This window comes from Pteropus vampyrus, unplaced genomic scaffold (assembly GCF_000151845.1).
Source record: "Pteropus vampyrus isolate Shadow unplaced genomic scaffold, Pvam_2.0 Scaffold122, whole genome shotgun sequence".
Lineage (NCBI taxonomy): Eukaryota > Metazoa > Chordata > Mammalia > Chiroptera > Pteropodidae > Pteropus > Pteropus vampyrus.
This window is the reverse complement of record NW_011888903.1, coordinates 1,391,520-1,409,773: the sequence shown is the minus strand read 5'-3', so window position 1 is coordinate 1,409,773 and position 18,254 is coordinate 1,391,520. Positions and strand designations below refer to the sequence as shown.

The following is an 18,254-nucleotide window of genomic DNA, read 5'->3' as shown; positions in this document are numbered from 1 at the left end:
ATCCTAACTCTTGTTTCTACCAATTAGCATATGGTAAACTTGGTTCATTATACATCATTTGCTTAAAGTCCCAGTTTCAAGAACCTATTGTGGAGGTTAAGTGAGGACTTCCTCAGATCTTCTAAGAGGCACTTGGAATTAGGGAATAGTTAGCATTTGGCTCTTCCCAGTCTAGGGCAGACTTGAGAATTCAGGTGGAACAAAGATCTCTCTCTTTCTGTCTTTCTCTCTCTGTCTCTGTCTCTGTCTCTCTCTCTCTCTCACACACACACACGCACGCACACCTCCTGGTTAACTAGGCTCAAACTCTAGCCATTTTGATCATCTTCCCCTCCTTACTTGGGGGCTAGAATTGATTGTATTCAGGGTTTGCTGACTATGGAAGTCATATTTGTTTTTTCGGTTAAAAGAATATGGAAATTACGCAATATATTAAGCCTCAGACATTTAACAGCATATTATACTTGCCTTTTTCCATGTCAGCAGGTGTTCTCTATTTCATTTGGTCACATGACCAGGGTCTAGTACATAGTCAGCATTTACTATTTGCTGAATGGATGTGTAAAAATAAAAACAGAACTTCCTGAAGATATGAGAATTGTTTCCAACATCTAAAATCAGTTTTTGGTTAGATAACAAATAACATTAAAGTACAAAAAATGTTAACTACAACCACTTTTAAGAAAAAGAATGTCCTAAACTCCATAGCATTACTCTAAGCAATTGCAGTGAAATTTATATGATTAGCCAGGATGATCAACCTATTGATGGCCTAAGAAATGAAACTGGGTTGAGTTGCCTTTGTTCTGCATCATTGGAATTTTATTTCACAGTTTTACAAGTAAATGATGAAACTGAATAAGACTGACAGGGTTACATATTGCTTATGACTTTTGGGAGGTGGTCTCTCAGTTGAATTCATTCATTTCCATTTTGTGGGAGATGTTAACACGTATCTTAATATCTTCTTTTAACTCAATTCTTTTAGCTCAACCAGGGATTGGAAAGACTGTAGAGGATGATGGGCAGGAGTCATCCTCTAACCGTTAGAGGTTAGAGGTTAGATGAGGAGGCTGGCACGGCACCAGTGTTGAGATTCAGGAGGGTGTATCTAGAAAATCCAAAAGTTATCATTTGACAGAAATCCTTTTGAGAACCAACATGTGCTTCCCTTGTTTTGAGTGATGGAGATCTGCTTGTTCTCGAACACTTTTGAATATTCCCATTCAGGTGGTGATAGAGAAAATGAGAAAGGTGAATCCCCACCCTCCTCTGCTCTCATCGGTCTCGAGTGCTGACAATTCAATCACTTCTCTGGCTGCTGCTTCTGAGCTTCGAAGAGATGTCACTGTTCTTTCCACATGAAGATGAAGACAACTGGGGTGGCCAATGGAGGACAGTCATTCACAAGGAGATTTGTATCCACTTACCTCCAGCACCCTCTGCCATGCTGCCCCATTCCCAGGTGCCTGGGGACCATCTCCTCCCCACAAATAAAAACTCCTTATGTTCTCAGGAGTCTTTAGTGACAAGAGAAAAATTCTGAGATTTTTCTAAATGCCATCAGGCTGGAGAGTGAAAGAGACAGAACAGTTAGCCTGTTAGTAGCGATGAGCCAGCTAACAAGACTGCTCACGTTCCTGAGTGTATGTTGGAACTTTGAATTAACTTCCAGCTGGCTATTTCCTGATCATCTAACAGGGAAAATAGCCAGGCAACATCGAACTCCAGGAGCCTCCAATTCTTGTTTATATGTGAACTTTCTGGACTGTTTCCCACGACCAACTCAAAGGAGCAGACACTTCTTCCTTACGAACTCTGTGCCTATCCCCAAGCTACTCCTGCTTCACCTTCTCCCATTCCGTGTATCTATAGCCAGTGCAAATTCTTTCAACCAATTTACATTTTTCATCTCGCTACTTGATGCATAAACAAAGCCCATCAACCCCAGGACAGTGGACTTGTTGCTTCTCTGCCTAACATTGAGGCTGACAGTTTAGACTTTATATTCCAGGACCTGGTCTTTTTTTCTTGCTAGCAATGGCCCAATAAACTCTTTCTTTCAAAAAGATTTTCAACTGTGGAAGTTAAGTTTATTGTTTTACACTAGCACCTTGGAACCCTTCAGGGGGCTTTCTCCTCCAAATTTGTGGGTGAATTGTGGGGCCCCTCTCACCTCTGGTTTCCTAAATCTCTCAGATTCCTGTCTTAGTCCACTTTGTCCCCAATTCAGCTCCTCAAAATGTATTTAAAGGTCTGAGTTACAAATAAGAGATGGCAGCACATGCTAGTTAGAAAGAGTATGGAATTTAGGGAAGAGAGGAAAGAAGGGAGAAAGGAGGTTGTTCAGAAATTGAGAAATATTAAAAGGATATTTAACTGATATTGCAGACATTAAAGGTCCATTAACAAGATATAACTATTCAAATAAAGGTTTATAAATATTTTTATTTTTCCTTAATTGGCCCTTGAGCAGACTAGTTGACTCATCACTGTCCTGCTATAATGAACCCGCAATCTGGGGAGTTGTAACAAATTTGTATGGTTTATACTGTTTAGCATACAGACCCAATTTTGTGTCATATTATTCTCACAGAAACTTATTTACTACAAACCTATCTATAAATCCACATAGTATACATTTTATTTAATACCCAAGTGACATACATCATTGTATACCGTTGAATATACCATAAGATATCATAGTTTGTTTAATCATGCCCCAAATAGTATGAGATTTCAGTTGTTTCACCCCTTTAATGTTGTAATTAATAAAACTATCTTCCCTTTATCTCAGAAGAGGTGATCTTTTATTTCTCTAATGTATTTCTTTGTTTCTTTGGGTGCATGTTTGTGCATAAACAGGCAGGTTTTGTAATTGTTCATTGTTTTTGTCTTTGTTTCTATGTTATTGTCTAAGGAAGGATTTGCTGGATTAAAAACATGTTCAGTTTTATGACTATTATGGCTTTTGGTAGATTTTAAAGTAAAATTGGGTTGGTTTTTCCAGGCAATTTGCAGTCACTTGGTAGACTTTCACTAACTACATGTTGGTGAATTACTCTTTTCTTTTAAAAGGAATTCCCATACAGAACCTTCCGAGAAGAAGTCCCAGAATTAGGTGTGTGTATCAGGCTCAGTCATCCTGTTAGAGGGGTAGCCCCTGGATCCTGGGGCCATATCATGAAGATGACTCAGTGGTCTCCCAGACCCAGAGACCTGCAAAACTGTAGGCTTGTTTGAAAAGCATATGAGGCCAAAGATCCTGTTAGAAAAAAGTCCTAGACTGATATAAAAAAGAATCATTTCTAGTCACTTAAAAAAAATTGTCATTTTAAAACTCTGGTGATATGGAGACAATTCTTGCTTAATCTATGGTAGTTCTCATGTAGACAGATAATTACATTTGTGTATCTGTTTAGACTCTGCCTTGTGAAAAGGATTTAGTTGCTAATTACTTACACTGAGTAAATGTTAAGAGAAGTATGAACAGAGTATGTGCAAGCTAAGGGGAGACTTTCCTAAGGAGGTGAAATTTGAGTAGGTCTTCAAAAGATGACAGGTTTTCACCAGATGGGCAAAGAAGAAGCTACTTTGGGCAAGGCATACTGAAGAGTTTGGATTTCTTCTTGTATGGTGCCATTGAAGACTTTAAAACAGCAGAAAAACAGAAGTCTGAATTAGTACAATGACCTTTTACTTTACAAAGTCTTCATAAGAAAAACTTGCATGTTCAATTGTTTTATTTGCTAAGTTCTCAGTTATATAACATTGAATTTTAATTCCTGCTTAAGTTATATCAGAACCTCTTTATATTTGCAGAAAATTCCAGTGGAGTCAGGACCGGCCCTTACTACAGTTATCATAGAGGATAATAATAGTACTCACAGAGAACATTATGCCTTTAAAAAGTTGAGAGCTACCCAGCACCTGTCACTCCCAAATATGTCTTATAACAGTCATCGTCTCTCCTTTCTGGTGAGCGCCAAAGTGCCACCTTGGGTTGACCATGCAGACCAGGTTTTTCATAAGGCCAGTTTTTAAGTCCCCAAGGGTGACTTGGCTGATGAGGGGGTATAAACCCATGAAGATGGTCTGGTTGACAGACTAGAACTGATAATTTGTAAAACAGAGTGCTTGATCACAATGAGACACAAAGGAGGTAATTTTTAACGGGGTTAGAGGTGGAGAGGACAGACTTTGTTTGTTTGTTTGTTTTTGGAGTGGGGAGGCCTGGATAAAGAACTTCTTCAAGAGAGCTCACGCAAGCATCCCAGACACTTAGGCTAGTGGAGAAGAGAGTAGAATGAAAAGACTCATGAAAAAGAGTAAGGAAATGGAAGAGAAATTTTATTGGCTTATTTTTATTTGGGGATGGTCTTACCCTCAGTGACCTGCTGCAATTTTATGAATTGCTACTCATTCCATACTGTGTAGATAATGTAAAATGCTTCTGCTCTGGTTTGATCAGCTTTTGGGAAGTTAGAAGAAAGGCCCAAGGGAAGCTCTTCTCCATAGAGATCCAAGTCATACTGCCAGAGATGGTCCAGGTGCCAGGGGAGGCTGTTGAAGGCCTTGGCCAAGGAGTTGCTTTATTGTGATGTCTCTGCAACTGTAGTACTTATTCTCTACTCAGCAAATCTGAGGACAGTAAGGTATTGTGACCAGGGCTGGGTAATTCTTGGCAGGACTCTTCACTCTGCCCACATAGAAGACTGTCCTTACTTTGAACACTAAAACAAGGACAGATATTGATACAATAATCTCCATGTTGAATAGGACCTGTACCTTGTCCATGGCTACTTTTTGAACAATTTAGTTCAGATTTATGTGAGTTACCCTCCATAAGCCTGCACCTGGCAAGGGGCAGCTCCTGCTGCTCTGGGAAATTTAATTGCCAATTGTCTGTTTTTACTCTAGCATTCTAGGACTTTCTCTCTGGAGGCCTTGATTCGAAGGCCTCATTGTATGATTGCCCCTGGCTTTAATCTGGCTTCTATGGGAACAAAGCCAGATAATCAAGGTGGGTGGTCTGCTGGGGGGAATGGAAATGTCATTGATTAAAACTCGCAAGTCAGGTGAGAGAGGCCTGAGTTTGGGATAAGGCATGAAGTTAAAAAGAAACCGTATTATTTCCAATTGGAAATGCCAATGAAGCATTCAGGCAGGTATGTCCAAAAGGCTGACAGTTCTACAGCAGCAACAAAGTTCCCTGAGTGGATGAGGTACACCCACCATGCATGGAGAAGAAAAGAGGGCAGTTCTCACAAGTCTCAAGTCTCCCTTGACTATCTACAGACAGAGCCTCTTTTTATTCTAGGTGAAGGAAGGACGCAGAAGGTCTGTGAGGAGTTACATATTTCTGCTATCGTTCTGGGGGCTGGGTGTTGTGTCTGTCCAGGCAAGTTGTAGCATTTTGTATACTGAGCAAGGCAGCACCTCTATTGAATGCTTGCTGCTTTTTCAGTCACGGACACACGGGTTTTGGAGAAAGGAACAGAATAGTGTTTCTAGAACCATTTTCAACTTCATCTAGAAAAATTAACTCAGGGCTGAGAGGAATGAGGCACGTGGAGGTAAACTGAACCCCAGTATTAGGAACTGCAGAAGAAGGTGGGCTGCAAAGCTAACCCCCTTCTCGTCCTAACAGCTGTCTCATGCATGGCTTCATTTCTACCGGGAACCTAGAGTGTCATTTAATGATGAGACAGAATCACACAGACTCTGAAGTGCTCCCAAATAGATGACGTCAGCTGGCAGTACCCACTTTTCAGACGAGGAGTGGAATCATCAGTGACGCAGGCAGCCGTGGGGCCAGGTCTCTCCACCGCGGGTCCTGTCGTCCTGCCCCATCGGGCATTTCAGCCAGCGGAACTGGAGGGGCAGTTGCCAGACGCGGTTCTGTAGAGCCAGGTCCAGCTGCTGAGCGGGTCTGAGGCAGGGGGCACTCCGCCAGGGCCGCCCCGGGGTGGCTGACGGCGTCTGGGGGCGTTCCTAGGGGCCGAGGAGGTCAGACCCGAAGCCCCGGGAGGAGCCGGCAGGCGGCCACGTGACCGACCGCGACGGGGCCGGCGGCCCAGAAATAGCAGCGGCGGCGGTTCCGCCCGCGGGCGCCGGGAGGGAAAGGCGGAGACTGGGGAACGCTGGCTCGGCGCGGGCGCGGCCCCGGCCCCGGAGGATGCTGAGCCCCTGCCCGGACCGTCCCGGAGCACATGATGGCGATACGGGAGCTCAAAGTGTGCCTTCTCGGGGTGAGTCCTGCGCCGCCCTCCGCCGGGGACACCCGAGTCCGTGCGCCCCTCTTATCTCCGCGCCCCTGGAGCCCGCCCGGGTCTCAGCCCTGCTGGGGTGCGGGTCCGAGCCTGCTCGCGAGCTGTCTCCACTCGTCCCACCCCCGGCCGCCCGTTTCCCGGGATCCGCTCGGGCTTCGCGCGCTGGGGAAAGGCCGGGCCGGGCCCGGGACCCTGGTGACTGCGGGAGCGGCGGCGCAGCCTGGCCGCGGCTGCTGCCCCTACGGCCGCGGGGGGCTTTCTCCTTTGTTTTTGATAATTTCCTTCCGGCGGAAACTTTAAGGTACTCGGCCAAGGCGCCGAGTCCTCTTTTGCCTCCCGGGGGCAATTGGTTTATTCACATTTTAAAAAGAAAGCCTTGATAGAGGTGAGAATGCGCGAGGGGATGACTTGGCTGGAAGGTGAAGAAAGTACGATAGAGTGTTGTGCCCAGAAAACTTTTCGGCCCCGGATACAGGCGGGATGAGAAAGTCCTTCTCTATCACCACTTCCCTTCCCAAAGTGAGTCTTTCTGAGTTTGAAGAATCGTGAAAGAACCTAGAAACAAAGACAAAAGCAAACACCCCCAGGTGTGGGTTCCGCAGACCTGTCAGAAGACACAGGGCAGTCCCTCGAAAAGCGCCCCGGGGACTACAGGGGCTGCTAAGGGCCATTTTTTTTTTCCAGGGGTGGGGACATCAAATTCCAGAATTCCTTCTTTTGAAAGAGCTGGTTTTAAGCCGAGTTTTCAGCAGCCTTCAGTGACCATGCCTAGTTGTGCTGCCCTTGGCAAATCTGGTCCCAAGAAAACCATTTCCTAAAAACAGCAATGTAAGAGTAGAACCATTCTTACTTGTCTCAAAGAAATACTAACTGGTCTGTCAAGATGGATGTACAGGAAGCGTATAAAGAGGAAATGATTCTAGGTTAGGATTGAATCGTAGCTGACTAAGGGAGTGTTGAGGTTCCATCTAGGCTCTTCTGAAACCTTTGGCAAGACAGTGTTCTTGACTGTCTCTCATCACTGCCCTTTGCCAGAACTCTCATTTCCACTAAATGGTCTGGTTGGCCTGGAATTCCAGGGCACAAACTCCCCAGTGTTCCTGCCCCCTGGCTGGTTCTGCCACAGCTGGGATCTGGAGAGGGTGTTGCTCTGGGTCTTCTTCTGTGACCTTTGTCAGTGTTGTAGGGGTGGGTTTCACTGTCTGCCATGCTCTTTAACATAGTCCGGGCAGCAATTCCAGGAATCCCATGTTTTCCTTGTGAGGAATCATTTCGGCCTCTAAGAAAGTCTTCAAAGACTTAGAAGGCGTGTCATGTCCCAAAGAATCAAGTGTTAACTGTGACATGATTTGTGTGTGTCAGGGTTGGCTTTGTGAATAGATGAAATGGGGAATGTTTTGCTTCCCCCCTCCCAATGTTTTCTTCCTTGTCATCCACTTAGTTGGCACAGGCCCTGCCCCATCACATGAATTATTTTCAAGTTCACTATTTGATGAGTCTCTATATCCTACAAGGAAACAGATCATGTGGAAAGAGCCCTGTACCAGGAGGCAGCAAACTTGGCTTCTCATTATTTCTCACTCACTAGCTTTGCAGTTTGGGACAAGTATCTCAGTCGCCTCATCTATAAAATGGTTACAATAACATCTTCCCTTTTTAAGGCAGAGGATTATACCAGATGATCCTGTCAGATATGTGATATCATTTCCTGTTAACCTAAGATTCCAGGGTGGCAGTTAGCAAGCCTGGGAGATGAGAAAGCTGGAGGAAATCCCTTTACTTCTTTTTCTCTTATCTCTGAGAATGAAACACGCTCTTACTGGCTTTTGGGAGACAATGCCTCACCCTTGTTTGCTAGTTCTTTGCAGTGGCTCTGTTGGTAGGAGATTGAGTTTGGAAGGGAAGAACAGTTCCAAAAAGCAGAGCAAGAAAATATTTCTGGGCAGGCAGAGGCTTTGAAGTATCAATTATATTATACTACGTCTGTGGCCGCCTTTTTTTGAGAGTGGCTCTAGATTTTAGTCTTACTCAGGTCAGAAGATATCTTATTTGAAAGGCCAATGACTTTATTATCCACACCGAGTAATATTTGTTAAGTCCCCTAGTGTGGCTGGTCCTGTGCTGGGCAAGATGTATGTGACAGCTTATGTTCTTAGCGGCTCATCCAAATAGGGCAAGTCAATGGGTGAGGCCAAAACCATTGTAACTGCCTTGAGTTTGCTCTCTTGATTTAGAAGAGAACTCTGGGTCAGTGGCTGGATGATGGCATCAATACCAACTCCAAAAGTCCTTTAAAAAATTTAACAGGAGCCTGGAGCTCTTTGATTCTTCGTATTGGGAGATCTGTGAAGTCTTGTATGCAGCTAGCATTCGTCTTCCTGTTGTTTAGCCACTGCTACACCTCCCTGAAGTCTCCGTATGACCAAGACCCTAGCAGCCAAAACCTCTGTTGAAAATAACTTTCTCTTGGGCCCCCTTGAGAAGGTGATGGAGAATGCGGACTTCCTAACTGGATTCTTGTCTCACTGGAGAGGCCGAGGGGCTAGTCTTTTTGTGAGTGGTCGTTTGCCCTGATTGCTCAGTGATTACTTGGGGACATGCTTCCCGTTTAAGGTGCAACAGCGTTTTGGGCATGGGCAGAGTAGGCTTTTATTCCTTTCAGCTGTAATCTCTTGCTCTCTCCATGGGGTTGGAGGTTCCTGACAGGAGGGTTATTTGCAGCAGGTGGAAGTGAGAGAGAGGGCCAGATGGTATGCCTTCTCTACCTGTACCTGTGCCTTTCAGAGCCCTGGTGTTAGGTATGTCTGATCTTATTTCTTTTGGAGAGTATTCCCAGATGGAATTGACAGCATTCTCTGAATGCTTTGTGTTCTTGGAAAAACTAAGGACTCACAGAGCCTTGGATTTCTTTAGGCTCCCTGTTATAATTTCTTGGCTTTCATTGTTCTTACGAGTGGACTTTCTCTTGTTTATCCCAAAGCTTTTGTGAATGACCTTTCCTGGGATAAGCCAGGCTATCCGTGGGAGCTTCGTGCAGGAGGGCGTGTTTGATAGGGGTCCTTGCTGGACACCTAGGACCCCATGTGTTCTTGGCAATAGAGTGTCAATTGTGCCGCTTTATATCTTAACTAGCATTATGAAACATGTAGCTTAAAAACAACTCCCTTAAAACAGCAAAGTATGTTAAAAAACTAACAAAAACAATATTGAGGCAGCAACTGTTCCAGCCCCAAAGGTGGAAAGCTTCCCAGGATGCATTTTTAACACACATTACACGTGGCAAACAGCAAGGGGAGAGGAAGAGGAGAGAAAAGGAGGAGGGGGAGGAGAGGATCTTTTATTATTTCCTCTGGGTGTGTATGTGCGTACACTTAAAAACTGCTTCCGGATGGAATCCCAAAGAGATTTATATTTGGACTTTGGTTGTCTTGACAACGGTTTAGAGTTTTCTGCCACTTCCTCAACAGCCGAAGGTGTCCCTGCTTCTGGTAAGGAACTTGGCAAAGCCTCTTTTTTTGGCCTTTGTTGGAATCTGTATTGTGATTCATCACTGAGCAGTCAAATACCTGAGATTTGGTGTGACATCTGGGCAGTGGGGGCTTCAGATATGTACATACAGTGCCTTCACATGAAAGGACCTTGTGGTTCCTGAGGTAACTAGGACTTAAAAGTGGAACAGATTTCTGCCCACATTAAGGCAGATTAATCAGAGCTGTGGAACCTCAAATGGATTGCTTTGAGCAATAGTGAGCTCCCTGTTACTGAAACTATTCAATAAGGTTACCTCAATTTGTTTGGGTCATTGTGGAATGAATGGATACATAATAAGGGGGGCACTGGGTTAGGCAGCCATCACATTTACTTTCCAAGTCTGAGATTCTGTTAACATACTCATTATTTTTTTCTTTCCAGAAACTAGCATTCCTTTTGGGGGCGACGGGTATGCGAGAGGCTAGCAATTTAATACAGTTTTTACCACACCTGATTTCTCTATTAAATTGAAGTCCTTGTGGAAAGTGTGGGTCAGCATTGGTGGTGCTAGGTAGAGAATAAATATAAACGATATAGTGGGCTGTCTTCTCAGCAGCACCCAGTGTATAGTAACCTGAAGTACCCAGGCCAAGGTGATAGAATACACCAGGGTTGCTTTGTTTTCTTTTGTTCAGGATCAGCATCAGTGCACATCTCAGATTTCAGAGCTCAGCGTGTCTCTGGTGTATATATAAGAATCATTTGTGGAGCATTTTCAAAGTTCTCATGGTCCCTCCCCATCATTTTGTCTAAAGCTCTCAGACCTGTGGCCCTGCATCTGCCCCAGCCTAGTGTCACTGTTTTAGGGGTTGTGTTATACCCTTTAGGTATGCTCCAAGGCCATGGCCATTGGAAAATAGAAAACTTTACATTTTAAGGTGCTAGGACATAAAAAGATTTCAAGTGCATGAATTAGAAAAGGTCCTCAAATTTAATTGTGTCCAACAAACTATTTTAGTGCTCACATGTCTATGCAGCTACTACACTTTCATTCGTCTTGGTTTTTATAATTTATGTGTTTGAAAATGAGACAGGCATTCATTCACTCAAGCATTCACCATTTATTGAGCGCTTCTTTCATGCCGGGAGCTGTGGGTGGCTACGAGTAGACAGGACAGCTGTGATCTCTGTCACCAAAGAGTGCTCTGCCTTTCTCAGCACTTGGACATACTAGCAATGAGCTAAACTGCATGGCTTGTGTTCCTGTGACAGCAACAGAAGTAATAGAGTGAATATGATAAATATTGACTGTCTACCATTTTATTAGACATGAGGTCAGGTGAGGAGCAGAAAGTTTTGCTCAAGGTCTGTTTTGAGTACCTGCTGTGCTAGCTTTGCCAGAGATAGAAAGTAGGGTGGGGTTATGGCCCCTGCTTAGGGTGGAGAAGCTCCTGGTTGAGCAGGAAAGACAGGCAGGTGCATAGGAACTAGTATCCATTGCAGCTGTTACGAGTGGGATGCTCGGGTGTCACGTGGTGCAGTGAGAGGTGGTGGAGTTTAAATTAAATACAGGGAAGACTGGGAAGGGAGCAATCCGGGAAGGTCTGTTGGCGTGGGAAGGATTTGAACATGTCTCAAAGGACAAGAGGGGAAAGGTAATCGTGGGCCCTAGGCACCGGGGAGAGCAGGTGGGGAATTGGACCTCAGGTATTTTCTGGAGGGCTGAGGTGGTTGAAGGGTGCGAGGAGGCAAAGAGCACAGCCCTTCCACTTCCATGCCGACTGCTCTCTTGTTGACCCCACCGTCTTTCCAGCGTGGGGGTCTTTTATTTTGTAACTCCCCTCTCCCCATGCTTTACCTTGAAATATTTCAAACTTATAAAATAGTCGAGAGTAGTACAATGAATGTCTGTAGACCTCTCACCTAGATTCAGTAGGGGTAACATTTTGCCACTCTTGCTCTCTTCTTTCTCTCTCTAATGTATCTAAATAATAAGAAACTTTCTGAACTAGCTGAAAGTTAATTGCAGACGTTATGACACCTCGCCCCTAAATACTTTGGTATGTATCTTTTAGGAAAAAGGACATTCTCCTGCACGACCGTAATAGCGTTATCTCACATAGATATTATCTCACACAGATAACAATAGTATGGAGCACAGAGTCCATGTTCAGATTTTCTAGTTGTCCCCAGATGACTTTTACAGCTGTTTAAAAATCCAGGTTCCAGTTAGAGATCATGTATTACCTTTGCTTGTCAGGACTCTCATCTAAAACAATTCCTCTCCTTTTTTCCACCACAATATCGATGTTTTTGCGGAATCCAGGCCATTTGTCTTATGGAAAGTCCTAAGATCTTAATTAGTCTGACTGCTTCCTCATCGCTTCTTCCAGGTTAAGTATTTTGGCGAGAAGACAACATAGGTGATGTGAAATGGTCTTATTTTTTATGTGCTCATGTACAATATTAAAATATTCTTTCCCATTTACTTCTATGGCACTCATTCAAAACATATCTCATCGCTTCTACAAATGCTAGGCAGTGGTGTGTTTGAACAAAATGGACAAAGGGCTGTGACCCTGTAAAACTTTCATTTTAGCAGGAAGCTGGGAAAAAATAAATTATATGGCTTGTCAGAAGCTCATATGGAAAAAAAGAAGTGACAGAGCCAAGTGAGGGTTGCAGAAGCTCCAGGAGGTGGGAAACAGGTTGGCAGGATGGTGGGTGATTGTGTGTGTTCAGCCTCTGTCAGGAACCAGATGGGAGCATCACCTCTAGGGATGACTTTGATTCTGCAACTTCAATCCCATGGTGCGGTCTCCGAGCTGCTGAGAGTCACATATGTCTTGAGGAGCCATAGTTTTCATTCTAATTGCCTAACTCTTTCAGCAGAAGTAAGGAAAAGGAAAGTGGGATTTAACATTGGGGTCATTGAATGAGTTTCTCACTGTGGAATCTTCTGTATTGTTGTGTCATTTTCTCATATATTTCCTTGCTCCTGATGCCTCAGACCTGCTCTGACTTCTCTGGAAGTCATGAAGGCGGCTTTTGCTGGCTCAGGACTTAACCCAGAAGGTAGCTGGGGCACTTTCAGTTCCGCAGAGGTGCCTAGAAAATGGTTTATCAGGTTGCACGGGCCCCTCAGGAGAGCAAGCAGAACCTTGGGGAAATCATCTTCCTCCTATTTTCTTTTTGAACAAGATACCAGAGAACTGGATGCCTTTGTATCAACAGTATTTATTTATCTAGAAAAGAAAGATAACTAAACTCCCCAATATTACTTATTTTGTCCAGAGAGAGGAAGAGAGGGAGAGAGGAAGGAAGGGAGAAAGACAGAGAGGGAGGGAGAGACACAGACACATATAGGGTATCTCGCAAAACTTGCCCTCTGCTGGCAAGGAGAAAGAGCAAACTGTTCCTGTGTTTAGTTTTTTTTGTTTTTTTTTTTCCTATTTTACACTGATGGCAAACTAAAATAAGAAAGTCCTCTTTTTTTTTTTTTTAAGAACATCTCATAGCATTGTACTATATTCTACTTCATATACATATTTCATTTTAGGAGCTAATATATTTTCTAAACTTTTTCACAACCAACTTCTAAAAAGGTAATTTTTTATTATAAAGTAATCCATGTTCATCTTGATCCAAATGTGAATCTAGTTATGAGGTAGGGGAAATGATTAAGTAGTGAAATGATGCATGTTGATTTTGGTTTGAGATCACAAAGACAAGGGATACAGGATGAGGTCTTTAACGTCCTCTTTATAATGACATGTAATTGTACCAACTTGCCTATGTCTTGTTTTCCTCTACTTAGTTCGACATCCTGCAGGTGTGAAGAAATCATCCTGCCTACCCTTTACCTGGCTCACCTGCTTGGAGCTCTTCTTTCCTTGTCTATTGTTATACATTCAGATAACTGCTTTTTTATTTTATGATCAACATCAAGCTTACCTTATTGCCCTATATTTCTTTTTTTATATCTCTGTTCTTTTCTGCTCTGCAAAATCGTTTTCTTCCACCATTTCAATTTGTTTTCTTATTCTCTTCACTTCTCATTGATGAGTCACTAGTCTGTCCTCCTTTAAAGAGGCATCCAGGGCTTAGCTCTGAGAGGAAAATGTTTCTAACTCTGCTTTTCACTTGCTCTCCTCTGAGTATGGAGCATCACCTCTCATTTACCCAGGGATTGGCTTTGCTTCTGCAACTTCAGTCTCGTGGTGTGGTCTCCACGCTGCTGAGTGCCAAAGTAGACCAGAAAACTTGGCCAGGCTTACCCTTTGGAGAGTAATGCAAACATTTTCTGAGTCTTGTTGTTTTAGTTCTAAAAACAACAAAATAAGTCTGTATAAAATAAATAAAGATATAACTAATGGATCTTGTGCTGTGAGGGATGACTAGAGATGTGTGGCTGCTATGTGAGAGGCTCACAGAACAGTTTCCCATAGAGAAGGAGACTCTGTCCTTGAGGTGTACAGCCCAGCAGTGTGCTTGGTCTGAGAAGGCTTCGGTGCGAAAGATTAAGTACCAACACCAGACAACTCTGTAGGATGTCATATGATGCTTAATTGCCAAATGTTCTCAAGGTGAGAGCCAGTAGAGGGGCAAGGGAGGGATTATGGGTGCCTGCTGAATTAACTTGGGTGCAGAGGAGGGAAATATTTGGGAGGGCAGGAGTAGTTCTGTTTACATGATGCATACATGAAGAGGAAAAAATTCTGAAAAGACTCAAATGTCAAAGTGGTTGTCCTGAATGGGGCGGGGGCTCATTTGTGCTTATAAATAACTTGTTTTTTCTCCTTCTCTATGTTGGTTTATTAAGTGCATATACACTATATAGATAATTTAAAACCTACAAAAAATTACTGCAGGGCCCAAGGAGATATTTGATGGGTAGAGATCTATTTGGTTTTTAGTAGAAATGACTGATAAACTGATAATAAAAGTGGAAAGTAAACTTGGGTCAGACTATAAAAGGGCCTTGAATGTGAAAGTTAATACTCTAGGGTGGTGAAATGACAGGTATCATCAGTGGGACATAGACTTTGACTTACCTGGTAGTGCTGTGCTTTTATTTGTGCAGGTCTTTGCTTGGGCTGCCTATTCCATCATGAAAGGCAGCAACCTCTGTTTGGGGTGTAGCGTGTGACCTCTTCAGTGGTGAGTACTATTTTCTCACCATTCTCTAGTATTTCTCAAAAAGGACTTTAGGAAAGTTACAGGTCTGCTGGTCTGTTATGTGGGGCCTACAGGTTTTCTGTGCCTGTTCATTTCGATGCTGTTCCTTGAAAAATAAGTGAAAGTACATCTTGGATCTTCCAGGTGATCATCTTATAACAAAATTGTGTGTCACAACTTGAATGCCCATTAAATCTGATTAATGAGACAAGAACTGAGGCAGAGTTAGTACAGAAATAAGGCATGGGGGCCATGTGAATACCAGGTGATTCTGTGGCACGTGCTGCAGATGTTTACCAGGTACCTGTTCTAGGGTTTGGCACACAGCAGGTGACAGACAAACCCAGAATCCCTAGCCTCATGGGGCTGACATTCTAGTAGAGGCAATAGACAGTACCTAAGTACCTAATATGACAGATGACGACAAGTGCTATGAGAAAAAGAAAGCAGGGAGGGGCCTAGGAGAGGTGGTTGGGAGGGTGGTGCTTTAAGTAGAGGTTTGAGAAAGGACTCACTGAGAAGGCCTTTGAGTAAAGACAAAGAGAAAATGTTCATGAGCTGTCTGGGCCCTTGCAGCAGAGAAGACCCCAAGGCTAGGATGAGAGGGGCTTGCCTGGGGAGTTTGAAGACCTGCAGGCAGGCCACTGTGGCTGGAGCAGAGTGACCATTGGGAAGAGAGCAGAAGAAAGTTGGGGGCCTGATTTTGTGGGTCTTGCGGCCAGTGTGGGAATTGTGGCGTATCCTGGGAATCCAGTGGGAAAGCCATTGAAGATTTTTGTGCAGAGCAGCAACCCAATCTGACTTATCTTTTGTGAGGATCTCCCTAGCAGCTATGTGGAGGGTGGGCCATGGCCACAGGGGGATGCACGCAAGGGAGCTGGCTGGTGAGGGACTGCTGCTGCCGTCCTGGTGGGAGTCACTGTGAGCGCAGCAGTCTAGGCGGTGAGCAGGGTCCCACTTGGGCTGTTCTGAAGGTAGAACTGAAAACTTTGCCCACAGATTGTGTGTGGAGTGTAAGGGAATTAAACCGTTACATGGCACATTGTGACAGAGCATCTGGCCTCAGAATTTAAAATAGCCCTGAGCTGTTTCTGTCATAATAGACTAATGCCAATTTGAATGTTAGTGGATTTATAGTTTAATTTGTGTTTAATTAATACACTTATCTTTATTTTGTTTTACAATGGCATAAATAGTTTGTGTGAACTTTTGTAATAATTAAAGTCTACATTGGGGTCCATGGGATTGCTTTTTCCCTTAAACAAGCCTGTAGAATCTTAAAAAGGTCTGAGGAACACTACTATAACCACTGAGGTCAGCCATGGCTAATGGAGGCTTTTGTTCCCTGATAAAGTGTGGGTGTTGGCAGGACTCTGGGAAAAGAAGGCTGCATTCCGGTGATCATTGGTCCCTGGGCACCACCAGGTGGAACGTGGAGGTATGTTCTGAGCGATGCTGAGTGTCTGCTTGGAATGCTAGTCCCAGAGCAGCAAGTCTCAACTCTATAGTTTTACTGCTTTTTCTGGCGTAATACAACTGATAGACAACCTTGAAAATTTGTCACAGATACTCCCATAGACATACATAGATTCTGTTGTAACCTCAAAGTGTGTATGACAAAAAAAAGCAAATAATCCATAAAGCTTTTAAAAAATGCTTTTCTCATAAAGGCATTACTTGTATAAGCATGTGAATCATGAACTCAATCATTTAAAGATCTTCCAAAAACAATTCAATTAATAAATATAGTATATCAAATTTTTAAAAGACCTCTGTTTAAAAAATGAGTTGTATTATTTCTAGACCTCCACCTCATAGATTAATTTTAGTAAGATAAGCTAGTATATAATATTGTACAATAAAAATGTAAAAATGTTGTTAAAATTATAATTGCTATAAACTACTGGTTTGCATATGTTGCTGCTGTTAATGTGAATCGCGTTGTTGCTACCTCACATTTCACTTGCAACGGCCCCCCCATCCCCTCCGGGGCTTTGGTCTGTAATTATAACCATCGTGTTGCGAACAAACGGGTGCATCCTTGTTCTTGCTTGCGAGTGACATAGTTACAGATGCGCTCCTTGTGTCTTCGTATGTTTTTGACTTCTTCCTTATTAAAAAATACCCATGAGTAAAAGAAAAACAGTAATTAAAAACTTACAAACATTGTAATAATTCATAATTGCCCCTACCCCTACTCACAGCGACGTCAGTAATAGTTGAAAGGATTGCCATATGGTCCTGGAATGGAAGCCAAAACTTACTTCATTCTTTCCCAGTCGAGAAAGCACTTCAGAATGCCTTTGATTAAAAAGGATGTCACATACAGATGAGCTCGGAAATCACTCTAGTTTATGAGTATTGCCGTAAGTATAACAGCTGACATGTACTGACTGTAACTCATGTGTCAGACACTATGCTGAGTGTTTCAGTTATCCATTGCCGTGTAACAAACCGCTGCAAACTCAGTGGCTTAAAGTAACAATTATTCTTTGTCACAGTTCTTGTGGATCGACTGGGCTCAGATGGGCAGCTCTTGCTTGAGGTTTCTCTTGCAGTTCAGTCAGATGGTGGCTGGGTCTGGAGCTATCTGAAGGCTTCCCGACTCACAGGTCTGGTGCCTGGGCTGTGGTGGCTGGATCAGATGGGACTAACCAGGCATCTCTCTCCATGTGGCCTCTCTACACAGCTTGGACTTCTTTGTAGCATGGAGCCTCAGGGTAGTCAGCCTTGTTACATGGTAGCTGGTTGTTTCCAGAATGAGTGTTCCAAGAACCATGCACAGAAGCTAAAAGGCTTCTTGTGGCCTAATATCGCACATTCCAGAGTGTTATTCTGCCACATTTTATTAAGCAAGTTACTAAGGCCAGCCCAGAAGCAAAGGCAGAATTAAACTCTACCTCTTAAAGGGAGAAAAGAATTGGTGGCCATCTGTTATCTCCCCTGCCGAATAAGCGTTTTATGTATAGTGTGGCATTAAAGGACTTGTAAGGGCAAGTTCTGTTATTATTGCTGTCTTACTGATGAGGAAACTGAAGCTCAGGAGGTTGATTAACATGCACAAAGGCTCACTGCTGATAAACAGTGCTTCACAGATTAGAACCAGCTTTGTATGACTTCAAAACCCAGTAACCTCTTTGGTGTGCGACAAACTTTTTTGTTAGTCACAAATTACTTGTTCGCTGGATCAGTAGAATAGGACTTAAAAAGCATAAAAGCTCTTGTATTAATATTAATAATTTAATAATCCAAACCAAGTATGAAGTAACTCCATGGGATAAAAAGAGGCAAATTCCCACAATATCAGGGTCCTGGGCAGGTTTTTTGGGGGGT

The 18,254-nt window shown here is 43.4% G+C and overlaps 1 protein-coding gene across 1 annotated transcript in view; it reads left to right on the top strand.

Moving 5' to 3' along the window:
• Positions 1-5,880: 5,880 nt before the first annotated feature.
• RAB31 (RAB31, member RAS oncogene family) overlaps positions 5,881-18,254 on the top strand; it is a 126,776-nt gene continuing 114,402 nt past the window's right edge. Inside the window, exon 1 of the mRNA XM_011366154.2 lies at positions 5,881-6,251. Within this exon, the coding sequence (XP_011364456.1) occupies positions 6,213-6,251 (39 nt within the window). The 5' untranslated portion in view covers positions 5,881-6,212. The remainder of the gene's footprint in view (positions 6,252-18,254) is intronic.